This window comes from Lemur catta, chromosome 13 (assembly GCF_020740605.2).
Source record: "Lemur catta isolate mLemCat1 chromosome 13, mLemCat1.pri, whole genome shotgun sequence".
Lineage (NCBI taxonomy): Eukaryota > Metazoa > Chordata > Mammalia > Primates > Lemuridae > Lemur > Lemur catta.
Window position 1 is genome coordinate 71,285,935 of NC_059140.1, and position 14,931 is coordinate 71,300,865.

Consider the following 14,931-nt stretch of genomic DNA (forward strand, 5'->3'; position numbering starts at 1 on the left):
TGACTATACTGTGACAACGAATCAGGGTTCTGCTGCCTGAAAGGGTCAAAGACGGTCCATAGCTCTAGGAGCACAGGAAAATGAGTTCTTATATGCTTTCTCTGTCTATCCATCTATCTACCAAAGAAAATGAGTTTGAACACTTACTATGTGAGTAACTATGCCAGTTACAAAGACTTTAATTCTTGCTTTGAAGCAGGTATTCCCTGAAAAGTTGGACTCATAAGGGACTAGCAGCTGGGATTCATGTAATATGGTTGAATGCTTTGCCAAAGTAGGCATTTTCCATTTCATGAATCCATTTACTTTCCTTTACAAATAGTTGTGTTATTATTTACATGGTTCAAGGTTGAATTTTAAGTTAATGGCCTTACATAAGCACTGTTTGATATTCTTGGAAATACTTTGAATGGTATGTGTAAAAGAAAAAAAAATGACTGAAGAAGATATTTCTACTCAGGTAAATGAATAATTTGGTAACAGATCTATATCTTTAGATGTAAGAGTTTCGGAGTAAGACTGCTTGGACTGGAATCCTGGCTCTATTCATATGCTACCTAGGTAATCCTGATCTCATTAGGCTTTCTATGCTTGCAAAATAAAGATGACCACAGTACCTATCCAGTGAGAATTAAATAAGCTAAGACATGTAGAATGCATAGGAAAATACCTGGCACAATAATGTCAGCTTTTGTAATGCTATTTTGAATGAAACACACTCATATTTACTCTTACAAAATGTAACTCTGACATGTTCAACAAAACAAAATCAATGTAATAGTATGTTAAATGAGCACACATTCTTCTACACAGAAGACATGTACCGTGAATTTATGCTTCAAAATAAAAGTTCTGCCACAATGCCTAGGTATCATTTTTCTTACATATGAAGAAAAATTTATAAATGAAAAAATAATAATTTGCAATGTATTACTAATATTTAAAACTAAACTCTGGCATATTTTGAAAAACATTTTTAGTGACTAAATAGAGATCAGGGAATAATTCAGGAAGCCTTTTTTCTTAACTTGGAAACATCAAGTTTTGAATCTTTGGGCTCCCTAAACTTCACCATCAGCACTTCTATTTAACTTCATCTCCTGTTATCTGGGTCAACAGCTTTAAAGAAAGTAGAAAGCACAGAGGAAACTCAGTGTAGTTTCCTCTGCCACATGCACTTAGAATATTCTGGAGGAACAACTTTAGGCAAGAACAAGGGACTTCAGTGGGGCTTGGCAGATAGGAGTTTTCAATATTGGCCCCTACTCTATTACTCCTAAAGCAAGCACCTCTTTAAGACCATGTGTCAAGGTTCAGTGCAGATCAGAAGCATATGGAGGGCATGTTTAAATAGGCTGCTAGGCCCCACCCTCAATTTCCCATTCAACAGGTCTGAGTGTACGGGGAGAATTTGCACTTGAAACAGATTTTCATGTGGTGCTGATGCTGCTGATCCTGGAAAGGCATTTTGAGAATGACTATTTTAGTCAGAGTATTTACTAGTAGTATTAACGAAAAAGCTAGCAAAACAAAGCCTACTTGAAGTCATTGAATAATCCTAATCACTTTTAGTGAATAAAAAGTTTCTTTTTTGAAACTACTATTTCATTAATTCCTCTAATCTCCAGGATCATGCCCCACGACTCTCCCCACCTACTCATCCCCTCTACTAAAGAATGGTAAATAACAATGGCAACAGCATGAAGAAGAGAAAGATCTAGATGTAAATATAAATTGTTTCTGAAGTTGAAGTCTGACTTTAGTATATTTATTTTTATTTAAGATTAGTGAGAATAGGCCGGGCGTGGTGGCTCACGCCTGTAATCCTAGCACTCTGGGAGGCCGAGGCGGGTGGATCACTCGAGGTCAGGAGTTCGAGACCAGCCTGAGCAAGAGCGAGACCCTGTCTCTACTAAAAATAGAAAGAAATTATCTGGCCAACTAAAATATATATGGAAAAAATTAGCCGGGCATGGTGGCGCATGCCTGTAGTCCCAGCTACTCGGTAGGCTGAGGCAGTAGGATCGCTTAAGCCCAGGAGTTTGAGGTTGCTGTGAGCTAGGCTGACGCCACGGCACTCACTCTAGCCAGGGCAACAAAGCAACACTCTGTCTCAAAAAAAAAGATTAGTGAGAATAAAATTCACAAAGGTTCATACCATAACTACACTTTGGGTTTAATGCACTATAATCAAAGCCAGCAATACTTTTTTCCCCCAATTTGAGATATTTTCTCCCTATTGTACAGGTTTCTTATGATTTAGAGGCTTCAAAACTGCAAAACTACTATTCTTGGTGACTAAGTTAAATATCAAACAGAAACTTTAATTAATCTGAACTGATTACTTCTGTGTGAGAGAATGTGTAAATATACATTAATTACCAGCTACCTAGACTTTAGGGTAATGGACAAAAACAGTTCTCAGTAAGTGAATCCCTATAATAAGAATTTTTACAAATATTGTCTTATAAAATTTATGAGAAGATTAAATGTTCTTACATATCATTCTGCAAAGATAATTTCAATTTTCTAATAGGGGACAAACAATATAATATGACATTTTACTCAGCAAGAGATTAACAGTTTTAAGTAGAAAAAACATTATCAAATAATACTGTCAGATTTCTTTATTAAACAATAACAAAATATTCTAAGTGGAAAATATGTGATCTTCATCCTTACAGAATTTAAATTCTCAAAGGAAACAGTACAAACATAAACTTCTCCCTAAGACCCTTATCACTTGGCAAACAAAAATTAATTACCAAAAAAATTATTAAAAAAGACATATTATACCCAAGTTATTATTTTGTTATTTCAGTTTTCATCTCAGAACAACATACTATGTAAAACTCCTTTTTCTCAATTCCAAGGTTTATTTGAGAAAGTTATCTGTTAATATGTAAAAAAGAAATTAAAAATCATATTAATATGAGAGAGTACCTTAAGTTCTATAAGAATGAATGAAATTTTTCCTTTAAAATAAAAATAGAAAGAACATATAACCATCTGAAGAAAACAAGGTATTCTTTTCTATTTCTTTTTGTTTTTTCTTCAAAGACAGGGTGGGTCTTTGTTCAGTCACCCAGGCGGCAGTGCAATGGCATGATCACAGCTCACTCCAGCCTTGAACTCCTGGGCTCAAGGAATTCTCCTGCCTCAGCCTGTGGAGTAACTAGGACTACAGACATGATGCTTTTGTAAAGACAGGGTCTCACTATGTTGCCCAGGCTTGTCTGGAACTCCTGGCCTCAAGCGATCCTCCTGCCTCAGCTTCCTGAGTAGCTGGAATTACAGGCATGAGCCACCACACCCAGCTCTGAAAACAGGGTTTCTGTAGCAAATTATTTTGTAAGAAAAACTATCATATTCAACTGACTTTAAGGAAAAAAACTAAATAGTAATTTTTCAGTTTTCTTGAAAAGTTTATGTTCATTTATTAAAAAACATTCACTTAGTCTACAACATTTTGTATGCACAAATAATACACAAGTGTGCTAGACAGAGAATCTAGACTATGCAGTCTGAACAAGGGTTATAATTTTACACTCTAGTAACCTCTTAATATTTGGGATAGTTCTTGGGCCCTAAGTATATAACTTATCAACTCTGGGGTGAAATGCATACTATTTCAAGCCACTCATTCTGGTCTCCCCAATCTATTTTATTTTGTCTCCTTATAGTCACACAAATGATGCTTAGGAAGCTCGATTGGTGATGATTTTGAATTTGGTTATTTTTCTTGATAGTAAGTGTAAACTCTTTTAAGAAAGAGAATTACTGATTTCCATAAAGAAAATTCCTGTTGCAACTTGAGAAATATATCAACTACTCTAACAAAATTACTAACTCTAGGAAAGGAAAACATTCAAAGGAAATAATAATGCCTTAGATGAAATTCTGTACCTCCATTGCCTGGATTAAAACAATATGATGTAAAACACAAGAGCTGATAATTATGATTTAAAAAATACACCACAATTATGTATGTAGGTTAAGAAAGTAGAAGAAATTACAGAAGTCTAAGAGATTGAAACTAAATAGAATACGTCTATAAGTAAGAAGTTTATTCCTCAATATGGTAAAGTAACTACCAAGTAAACATTTTTCTAGTTTTAATAAATGTAATGTCTAGCTAAACACAGTGACATGCGCCTATAGTTCCAGCTATTCAGGAGGCTTAGGTAGGATTACGTGAGCCAGGAGTTTGGGGCTGTAGTCTACTGTGTTTGAACCTGTGAATAGCCACTATGTAATGCCTTTTGGATATATCTTTAGATAATTATAAAAGCTTTTTTAGAATACGTTAATTGCATGTTTTGTAGAAATAAAGAAAATAAAGAAAAATGAAATAAAATAAAATGAACAATTCATTTTCAGTTAACTAGTCAAATAAAATGACAAAAAGCTAACTACACTGAAATAAAAATACAAAGTCAAGAACATAAATCATTTAACTGAGACTAAACAACAAACCTAGTGATATAAAAGGTAATAACTGTGTTTTAAATAGCTGATATGAAAATTTAAATAAAATTTTTTCTGCTGAATAAAAAAATTAATGTATTTTCAAAGAAATTTCAATGTAGTAGGAGCTGTGGTATCTCACCCTGGTGCCCTTTAGAATAGAGAACTTCTTTCCTTGAAAAGTTCTGTGGGAGGACTGTGGGATTATGGCTCACAGCTGAATGGAGTTACTTCAGAAGGGAGTTACTTCACCCTATGTTAAGCCCCCTCCTTAGGAGCAGTGTACATTCAAACACTAGTCAACGAGGAGCATTTTATATAACCCATGAAACAGTGTAATAATATTAAAAACTGACTGTAATAATTTAATGATTTATGGTGTTAGCCCTAGAGAAACCTCTTAAAATGTTTAAAAGATAAATAAATAATAAGCCAATATTGGAGAGAAAATGAAATAATAAAAACGAACCTCCATTAACCCAACAGAAAGGCATAAAAAGAGAAAAAAGAAAATAAAGAACAGATGGAAAATAACAGTTTTTTCTAAAACAAATACCAAATTAGTAGATATCCATCAAATCATATCAGTAATAACACTGAATGCAAATGACCTAGAAACACCAGTTAAAATACAGTGATTATCAAATTGATTTTTTTAAAAAAGTAGAATCTGTTTAAGAAAAACCTGTTTTCAAATATAAAAATATAGATAAATTTAAAGAAAGAGAAAAAAAGAATTACCTTTAAAATCTTTCATTAAAATAAAGAAAGCCATGTAAGGAGTTGAAAAGTTTCAACTGTGTGAGATATTAGAATTTAAACTACACTTAAGTTTTTTACAACTTGAAAATTATAAGAAAATTAAATTTTTCTATGACATAATTAAGGATCAGAATGAAAGAATCTGACATAATTCAGTTGAAATCAGTTATTTTTTTTAAAAAAAAAAACTATGCCATTTTACCATTTATACTACATTAGATTGAGACCTGGAGTTATGGGTTCTGGCCTCCAGGCCCATCCATGGGGCCCTCGAGATTAATCTTCTGACCATGCTAAGGAGAAGCCTGATGGTCCCGAGTCACCTGTGGGGTGTACAAGCTGGTTCCATGTCCCTTTACTTTGGGGCATGCCTTGCTCTGATGGAGTCACCAGACAAGCAGCACCAGGGAGGGCTGGAGGGCAGGCAGCTCATAATCTGAGCACCCCAGATATAGGATAATAAACACAATAGCTATAGAAAAATAATTTAGATTTTCACCTTGAAAAATAGGCTGATTTCCCTGCTGAGAACAACTAGAAAAGCTAGACAAAAACCAAACCAATACAAAACACCTCTTTGTGGGTAATGGAAAGTTAAGACAGAGATCAATTATTTGACCATGATCCTGCAGTGCTCTCCCATGGATGTGTTTTGATAGAAGCAATTGAATAAATAACTTAGATGTTGAACAAAATTTTTAACTAAAGTTCAGGGCCCACCAAAAGGGGAGAGAGCTTAGAAAAACCCTTGTCATTTAAATTGGGATCCTGTAGAACTACACCCTAAATTATCAGTGAATCAGAAAATGTCTGACCCTTTAATCTTGATTGCATTAAGATCATCTAGGATTGTTAGTGTTTACAGTTTTGACAAGAAGAAAATGTATAAATGTTTTTCTTGAAGAAAACATCATTTGTACCATCATATTATCTTTACAATCTTTCATATAGTATAGGTTTTCCACATTATAAAATCAACAAAAGACATAAAAGTAGATAAGAAGATATTATTGAATACCAAAAGAAACACAAGATCACAGAGGTAGCTCTAGCAGAAAGCCAACTAATGAGACAAAGACTTTACGGTCACTATATTTACATTCACAAAAATTAAAGATAGACAACTGGAAGAGAATATTAAACTACAAAAAATCAAATGGAACTTTTACTACTTACAAAAAAATGAAATTAATAACTGGGAAGATTAAACATAGCTAAAGAGAGAATTAGTAAAGTAGACTATAGGTTAAAAGAAAATACTCAGAATCACAGAGCAAGAAACAGGGGTTGGCAGGGAGAGGATATAGATATATGACAAATTTTAAAAATGTCTAATTTTTGTGTAATTCAAGATCCAGAAAAAGGATGGAATGAGTCAGAAGTAATACTTGAAGAGGTAATGGCTGAGAATTTTCCAATGCTGATGAAAGTCATCAAACTTCAGATTTGAGAACTCTCTATAAATCCCAAGCAAGATAAATACAAAGAAAACCCACAGCACCTGAATATATCACAGTTAACTGCTAAACACCAAAGATACAGAATATCTTAAAAACAGACATCACATGGATGTGGGTGGAGCACAGAAACAATAATAAGACTGGCAGTTAATCTAAAAAATAAAAAATAAAAAAATAAAGAAAACACAGAAGGTAATGAAAGCCAAAAGACAATGGAATGACATCTTTAATGCACTAAAAGAAAACAATTACTAACCTAGAATTCTACATTGGTTCAAAATTCTTTTAAAATATGGAGGTGAATTTCAAAGATTTTTTGATAAATAAGGACTGAGAGAATTCATGATTGAAAAGTCTTCACTAAATGAAATACTAAAGAGTGTTCTCCAAAAACAAGAAAATGATACTAGGTGGAAGTCAGACATTCAGAAAGGAATCATGAGCACCAAAAAATGATAAACATTTGAGTAAATCTAAATAGATGTTCACCAACAAAATAAGTATACTTTCTTATGGGGTTTAAATTTAAGATGCATACATATACATATACATACGTACACATATGTTTGCAAAATTTGGGGCCAATGAAGTTAAACTATGCTAAGGTCCACGCATTGTCTGGGAAGAGGACTTCGATAAATCAAGGGTGAATGTTGCAATGTGGAGCATGATCACTTAAGCATTGTTTATCAAAGTGTGTTCTCCAGACCAGTAGCATTGACATCAACTAGCTAAATGGTTAATTTTATTTGTCAATTTGACTGGGCCAAAGAATGCCCAGACATTTAAATAAACAGTATTCTGGGTGTGACTGTGAGGGTATTTCTTGATAAGATAAACATTTGAATAGATAGAGTGAGTAGAGCAGATTATCCTCCCTCATGTAGGTGGGCTTCATCTAATCAACTGAACATATGAACAGAACAAAAAGGCTGAGTAAACACCTTCTGCTTGTTTGAGCTAGGACACTGGTCTATTCTGGCCTTTGGACTCAGACCAAAATATCAGCTCTTCTTGAGTCTCAAGTCTGCCAGCTTTTGGACTGGAAGACTGGCAGTTATAGACTGCATAGTTACAATAGATTTATAGCTTCTACTTTTTACAAAAACCCTAGCAAATTGTTTTTAAAATGGATATTAGCAAACTGATTCTAAAACTTAAATGGAAATGCAAATCATCAAGAGTAGCTTACAGTAGACTTTCTTGAGGAAAAAAGTCAAGGTGAGAAAAGCTCACTCAACCCAATATTGATCTTTATTAAAGCTAAAGCTAATTATGACCGTAGGGCAGAAAGAGAAATGGGGCAGAATTGTGTGCCAAACCATAATGAAATATATACGGACACTTGATTTGTGACAAAAGTAACAGAGCATGGGGAAAAGAACTGTCTTTCAAATAAACGGTGCTGGGTCATCTTCCTATCCCTATCATTCCTACCTCATTATATTTATAAAGTCAACTCCAGATGGATTATACATCTAAATATAAAAATCAAAAGAATAAACCAGCCAGTAAATAAGGTAGGAAAAATGCAGGGAAAGCCTTCTACAACACAAACAGCACTTGTAAACAAGACATTGATAAATTAAATTTCATTAAAATTTACAACTTCTGTTGATCAAAACAGACCACATAGATAATGATAGGAAAAGCCACAGATGGGAAAAGATATATGTACGACATAATCATCATGAGGCTCATTTTCAAATAAAGAACTTTTACAAATTAATAAGAAAAAGACAAACAACCCAACTTTCAAAAGTGGGCAAGATATTTCAAGAAGCAAATCATAAAAGAGAAAAACCAAAAGACCAATAAAAATATTTAAAGAGTGCTCAACCTTATTAATTATCAGGAAAATGCAAATTAAAATACAATAAAATGCCCCTATCCTCCCACCAAAATGGCTAAAATGAAAGAAACTGAGAGTACAATGTCCTCTCAAAGATATGAAGCAACAGAAATTCTCGTAATCTGCTGCTGAGTTAGTAAACTTATATAACCACTTTCAAAAACTATTTGGCATTATCTAGCAAAATTGGACATATATAAACATTATGAATTGTCAATTTCACTCCAATTTATATACCCAACAGATACACATACTAATGTGTAGCACACCCACATAATGATACTGCACCAATAACAATTATAAGTGGCATTATTTTCTATATAGCAGTATTATTTTTAATAGCTAAAAAATGGAAAATTTCAAATGACCATCATCAGTAAAATGAAGTAATTAATTGTGGAATACACATATAAAGGAACAAAAATAGAGTAGGAATGAACAAACTATTGCTACATATAACATGGATGACTCTCATAAACATATTTAACAAAAGAAGCCAGAAACAAAGAATAGATATGGTGTACTTATATTTACATAAAATTCAAAAAGGACAAAGTATCCTAGTATTGAAAGTCAGAGTGGGGACTCTGAAGTAGAGCATGAACAGTGACTGGGAAAGGGGCACAAAGTGGGGGCTTCTGGGGTACAGTCTATTTTCTGACTTGGATGACGGATGGTAAGATGAGTGTGTTCATTCTTTCATTGAGATTTTATACTCTGCATATATGTTATATTTCTATAAAAACTGTGACTATATACACATACCCATGTGTGTGCACATGTACACAAGTTTGCTCCAAGAATGAGAGGTAGTACCTTCTAGGACTGTTCTTTAATTATGACAGATGAGAAAATGTTTGGTTATTCAAGTTCCAAAGATACATGTTATAGATAACTCTGCAGATTTATTATGGAAGTTTATATTTGACCACCCCTCAAAGATGCCCAATTTTATCATGTTACCATTTGTACATGTTTTTACTTTTATTGGAAATAGTAATGTGTACTATATGACAATGGATTACAAATCCAGCAGTCAATGCTTTAAAATCACTCAGCACCTCTCAGTTTAGACTCTGAAACATATCACAGATTTTTATATAATAACTAGCCAAAAATATGAGAATAATGTAATTACAGATTATAATCACAAAATACAAAATTAACCTACATTCTCATGAATTCTTACCATATCTTTGTGTTTTTTTTGAATACTGTTTCACTATGTTAAAAAAATAAAGGAAGAGTAAAAAAAAAAACAAACAGTTATGCATACCTCATGTTTTCAGCTGAATCTTCCGGCATTGGAGCAACAGTTTGCACAGCTGGAAGGTTTTTGCTGGTAGCACCATTCACAAAACTAGAAGAGGAGGAAGAGGAGGAGGACCCTGAATCCACGGCACCTGTTCCCAAAATAATAATTTTTAGCCTTAAACATAAACTTATTTAACAAAATAATTGTAATTATATCATTATTATCTGATTTTGAAAGAATTACTCATCTGAATTTCAAAACAGAATTTGACAATTAAAAATCATTTGGCCATTAGTATACTAATAACTCTTTATAATTTTAAATAGCAGCTGTTGCATTAAAATCCAGTTGATTTACTTATGTTAATCTAACAAAACTACATATTACAAATGGGATATAAATAAAAGACATCAACAAATGAAAAAAATTTAGATAAAATGAGGCTGATAAAACAATGCAAATTCAGATATAAAAATTATTATTGCTATGTTGTTATATTTTTAGTTTTCAACATCTAAGGCATAGTTTATAATGAATTGTCTGAGCATAAACTGGTAGCACTGCAGCATCGAATGCTCATTCTGATAAGATGATTGCCTACGAAGAGCTATAATGAGTATAATTGTACCTAATTTTAAAATAACATGTGCTCCTCAACAGTATGAAGATGCCATTTTAGAACAGATTATTCTATTATATGCCATATAAGTATATTAAAGTTAGCTGTGGAGTTGAGGGACATCTAGTGTTCCTAAATATTATCATATCTTATACTAATTCCTATAAAACTGAATTGCTTACTGGAGTTTCTACTATAACATTTAACAGCACTTATGTGTCAACATCTAAACTGGACAATGCACACAGTTTAGATGTTGGCCCACAATATGTATGTATACACACACAAATATATACATATTTCTAAAGAAGAAGTGTACTACTTACATTTTATTTCTCATTGTAATATCATATACTTTATACTATCACTAAGCCTCTTGCTATCATATATCTATTATTAATTCTTAAAATAGAAGTTAAAAGAAAACATCATGACTTGTCTCATATAAAGATAAAAAAGAGGTGATTTAATTTTTCATTTACCTAACTCTTAATGAAAATAAGGACTTTATTCAGTAAACAATACTAAATGTAGATCTTTTTCTACTACATTGGATATATTATTAATAAAAATTATAATACTTTTTGCATATATACTTTGGTAAAGAAAAACAGTTTTATTCCTATATCTAGAAAGCCAAATGAGTACAAAGAATAAAATTAGAATGCTGGAAATACAGACTTTAAAGTCTTCTCACAAGCCAGATATAAATATTTATAATATAGATAAAGGTGTTCTATTCTTTAATACAATGCCATTAATGAGGTTTACTTGCTAATATAAATATGCTTAATAGAGTACATTCTACTTACTACAACCCCATAAATGTGTTGTTCATGATAGGTCAGACTCAGGTGGTATGATAAACAAGATAGATACAGAAAGCACAAAGAAGGGCTATGAAAGTAATAAAAATGGGAAGAATCTAAGTAATGATAATAAATGGAAAAGTTCAAGGCTATACAGTTTGGAGAAGAGAAGGCTACTATAGTCAGGGAAGAAAAGTCAGGGATCATCTTGCGTTGTCTAAATACCTAAAATGGAATCACAAAGATTTGGGTAAGGATTTATTTGCTAATAATCAACAGGAACATTGCTGGAAATTAAAAAAAAAATGTTATTTTAGGCAGGCTTTTAAAATTGGTAATGATTTGGAAATTTTTGTTCCTAGAATTGTTAGGAATTTGTTGGACAATGAATTGGATACAACTGTAATCTAAGTATAGAAATTCATTCAATGCCAAACAATGGTTCTTATTCACATGCACTTCTCATCAAGTTGAGGCTCTTGCCTATGGTTAAGGTTCTTAGGGGAGCTCTGCTTTCCCTTAGGGGATTTAGCAAAGAATATACATTAGGATTCAACTAGTCCATGTCACCAAATCCATTTTATGTTGCTAACATTTTTAGTGCACCTTGATATTCTTGATACAACTCACTGATTTTTATATACCAAACTTCAGTGTTCAAATTATCATTTGCTTTTGCTCCCCAAGTATCTTTTCAGTAATCTGATTTCACTCTGAGAGTAAACAGCACTGTTTGTGTTTTGAGCAAACTCAAAACAAAAACCAGTATCATCCTCTAAAATGACTACTAAAAATGTACACAAGAACTACAGACAAACTCTGAAAAGTCGTAACATAAAAGATAACCTTTTTAAAGATTATTTTAAATGATTAGGGTATTTTAATTTTTAAGATCAAATAAGCAGAAAATGAAGATAAAGAAAACAGAAAGAAAAAGATGAGGTATCACAAAAATATATAAGGACAATACCTGTTGTATTAATCATACTTTTTGGTGTAGCTCCAGTAGCAGCAAATATATTAGAGGTACTGCCTGTTGGCAGCCCACTTCCAGCAGTCGTGGCTCCCACAGTAGTTACAGCTAAACTACCTGGAGGTGGCTTCTTTACAGGCACCACAACACTTCTGTAAAGAAAGGAAGGATAGAAAACAAAAAACATAAGGTTTAAGATGAATTCTAAACCTGCTATGGCAGATACACATAATCAACATCAAATTTTCTTCTTTCTGTCCTTCTTTCCTTCATTCTTTCTTTTTCTTGTTTTAAACTCCCAAGTCCAACTTCAGTGAAAAGGATATGGACATTAAGGATACATTGTAAAGTATTTTGACTACTACAATTCATTTGGCAAACATTTATGTAGAATCTGGAGTTTGCAAACCTCTCTTAGGATAGCATATGGACTAGAATCATGAATCTGGGAATATTGGGAAATGTGAGCTAAAGTTAGTAGATTCTGCACATGCATATAGAATTTTTGGGAAAAATTTACATAAAATGCCCATCTTATCCATATCACATTCTCCATGTGTAAAATATTCATAAGTATGTAAAAACAAAAAAACATTTAAAAGCCAAATTTTAAAGCTTCTTCATAGTAAAGCTAAAAACTAAACCAAAGAATAATAAGTAACATTTAAAGGCATAATGAAGTTATACTTTATTTTGCTGAACAAAGTTGAGTTGCTTTTCACAGTAGGAATATTATTATAATGAAAGAGAACAGAAATGATATAGAGACATTTGGTTAGAGAGCTATTTAGCTTTGGAGCCTTGGTTTTTTGAAGAAAGGAGTTCAATATTCCCCCATGTTTCTTTAGCATATTTTAAGTAAATCTCATTGAAAAAATTTCTGAACTTGATATCACGTTAAGCTTAAATGATAAATAAATGCAAATATTGGTCAATTTAAAAATATGAATAAAGAAATTATTTCTCTAACATAATAAATGTCTCTTTTCTTATAGCAAAGTTTCATTTTTCTCAAAGTTTACAGCACTGCAATTCATTAAACAAACATTTTCCAAGTGTTATGCAATCATCACTGAATTTATTTATCTAGAAAACAGATGTATGAGATGTTGTAAGCTCAAATGTAATGCTTAAAAACCAGTGATTGACAGTACAAAAATATCCAACTTAAACTATATCTTTTTAATGCATCTATATTTTATAATTATTTCATGAAAAAGCTCTAGTTAAAAGGAAATTAAATCAATGGTCCATTTTCAAATAAGTCTATGGCTTACATTTCTTTAATACCAATATTCTTTTTCAAAGAAACAATTCTATTAATATCTTCAGTCACTTCTTTAATGTTAACAATCTAAATTAGTATTTAGATTATTATTTTTAATTATAGGAGTACTTAAAATGTTTTTAGTGACCAAAATAAAATCTTAAATAATTTTACTCATGCCAAAAAATTTCTTCATTATCTTTCTGGATATCTTGTATTTTCTTTATAAATGCTAGAATCAAACTCTTTAGACTCAACCTTTAACTCTCAACTATCTATTTATTAACTTAAAGTACACGTTATGCTTTCAATCCCTACATTGGCCAGTCCTCATCTAATGCCTTCATTTATTTCATTGAGAGATGGTGTGACACTGCAAAAGAATACAGAATGTGGAGTCAGAAGACTAAGGCTTGAAAACTGGAAATTCTCAAGCTGTGACTTTAATTTCAGTTTCTCAGTATTAAAATGGCAAGACTAATGCTACCTACAACTGGGGAGATTAAATGAGACTGTATTTAAAAGGACTGTTTATAATTACTACTGTATAAACTGAAATAATGCTTTATCTACAGGACATAAGGTATCTACTTATAATGATCTACATAAAGATCAACAGAATAAAAAAAAAGATGCTGGCCAGGAGTGGTGGTTCAGGACTGTCATCACAACATTTTGGGAGGCCAAGGTGGGAGGATCACTCGAGGCCAGGAGTTGAACAGCCTGGGCAACAAAGTGAGATACTGTCTCTACAAGAAATTAAAAAAAAAAAAAAAAATAGCTGGACTGGTGGTGCAGGCCTGTATTCCCAGTTAGAAAGCTGGGGAGGGAGAACGGCTTGAGCCCACGAGTTTGAGGCTGCAAGGAGCTATGATCACACCACTGTACTCCACCAGCCTGGGTGACAGAGCAAGAAACACCCATCCCTCTCCCCCCGTCTCTTTAAAAAAAAAAAAGAGGATGCTAATATTTGGGATTTCATCAAAACTCTTCTCTAAATTTCTAAACAAATATGGGATACACTATTTCACTGGCTATCTAGTAAACTATCAATTCTTGATTTGAAAACAAGTTACTAGTGAAAGTACAAAACTTTTTGTCTGTATCTCTCATAAAAATTCTCATGGATAAAATAAAGAAACATGAGCTAATTGATGGTGCTGTGAGATGAATTTGTAGATGGCAAAAAAACTATTACCAAAAATTCCAGACTTATTGATTAATACTAACTTTGGGCAAAAGCTCTCTGTAATGACTACCTCTGGTAACTTTTTGCATGTAGAGGCTATGAGAAACAAGTTATGAAAAATAAGTTATGTGAATGAGAAAAAAATTTAAATCTCAAAATCCTGTAATGATGGTTTATAAGAAAATGCAAAAACAATAAATGCCAGGCTACTAAAAAAACTGAAAGCATTGAATTAATAGCAATTGATATGAAAGCCTCCAGATATTTCATACTGCTGA

General features: G+C 32.5%; 1 protein-coding gene across 12 annotated transcripts in view; it reads right to left on the reverse strand.

Moving 5' to 3' along the window:
• Positions 1 to 14,931, reverse strand: part of NBEA (neurobeachin) — a 562,035-nt gene that overhangs the window by 344,888 nt on the left and 202,216 nt on the right. For 10 of the 12 annotated variants that reach the window (XM_045567190.1, XM_045567200.1, XM_045567192.1 and 7 more), the window contains 2 exons: positions 12,195 to 12,349; positions 9,818 to 9,944 (listed from right to left, as the gene is read on the reverse strand). In XM_045567190.1, coding sequence (XP_045423146.1) covers positions 9,818 to 9,944; positions 12,195 to 12,349 — 282 coding nt within the window. Of the gene's footprint in view, positions 1 to 9,817; positions 9,945 to 12,194; positions 12,350 to 14,931 lie in introns of those variants that run through there. The other 2 variants (XM_045567191.1, XM_045567199.1) reach the window with 2 other exon arrangements.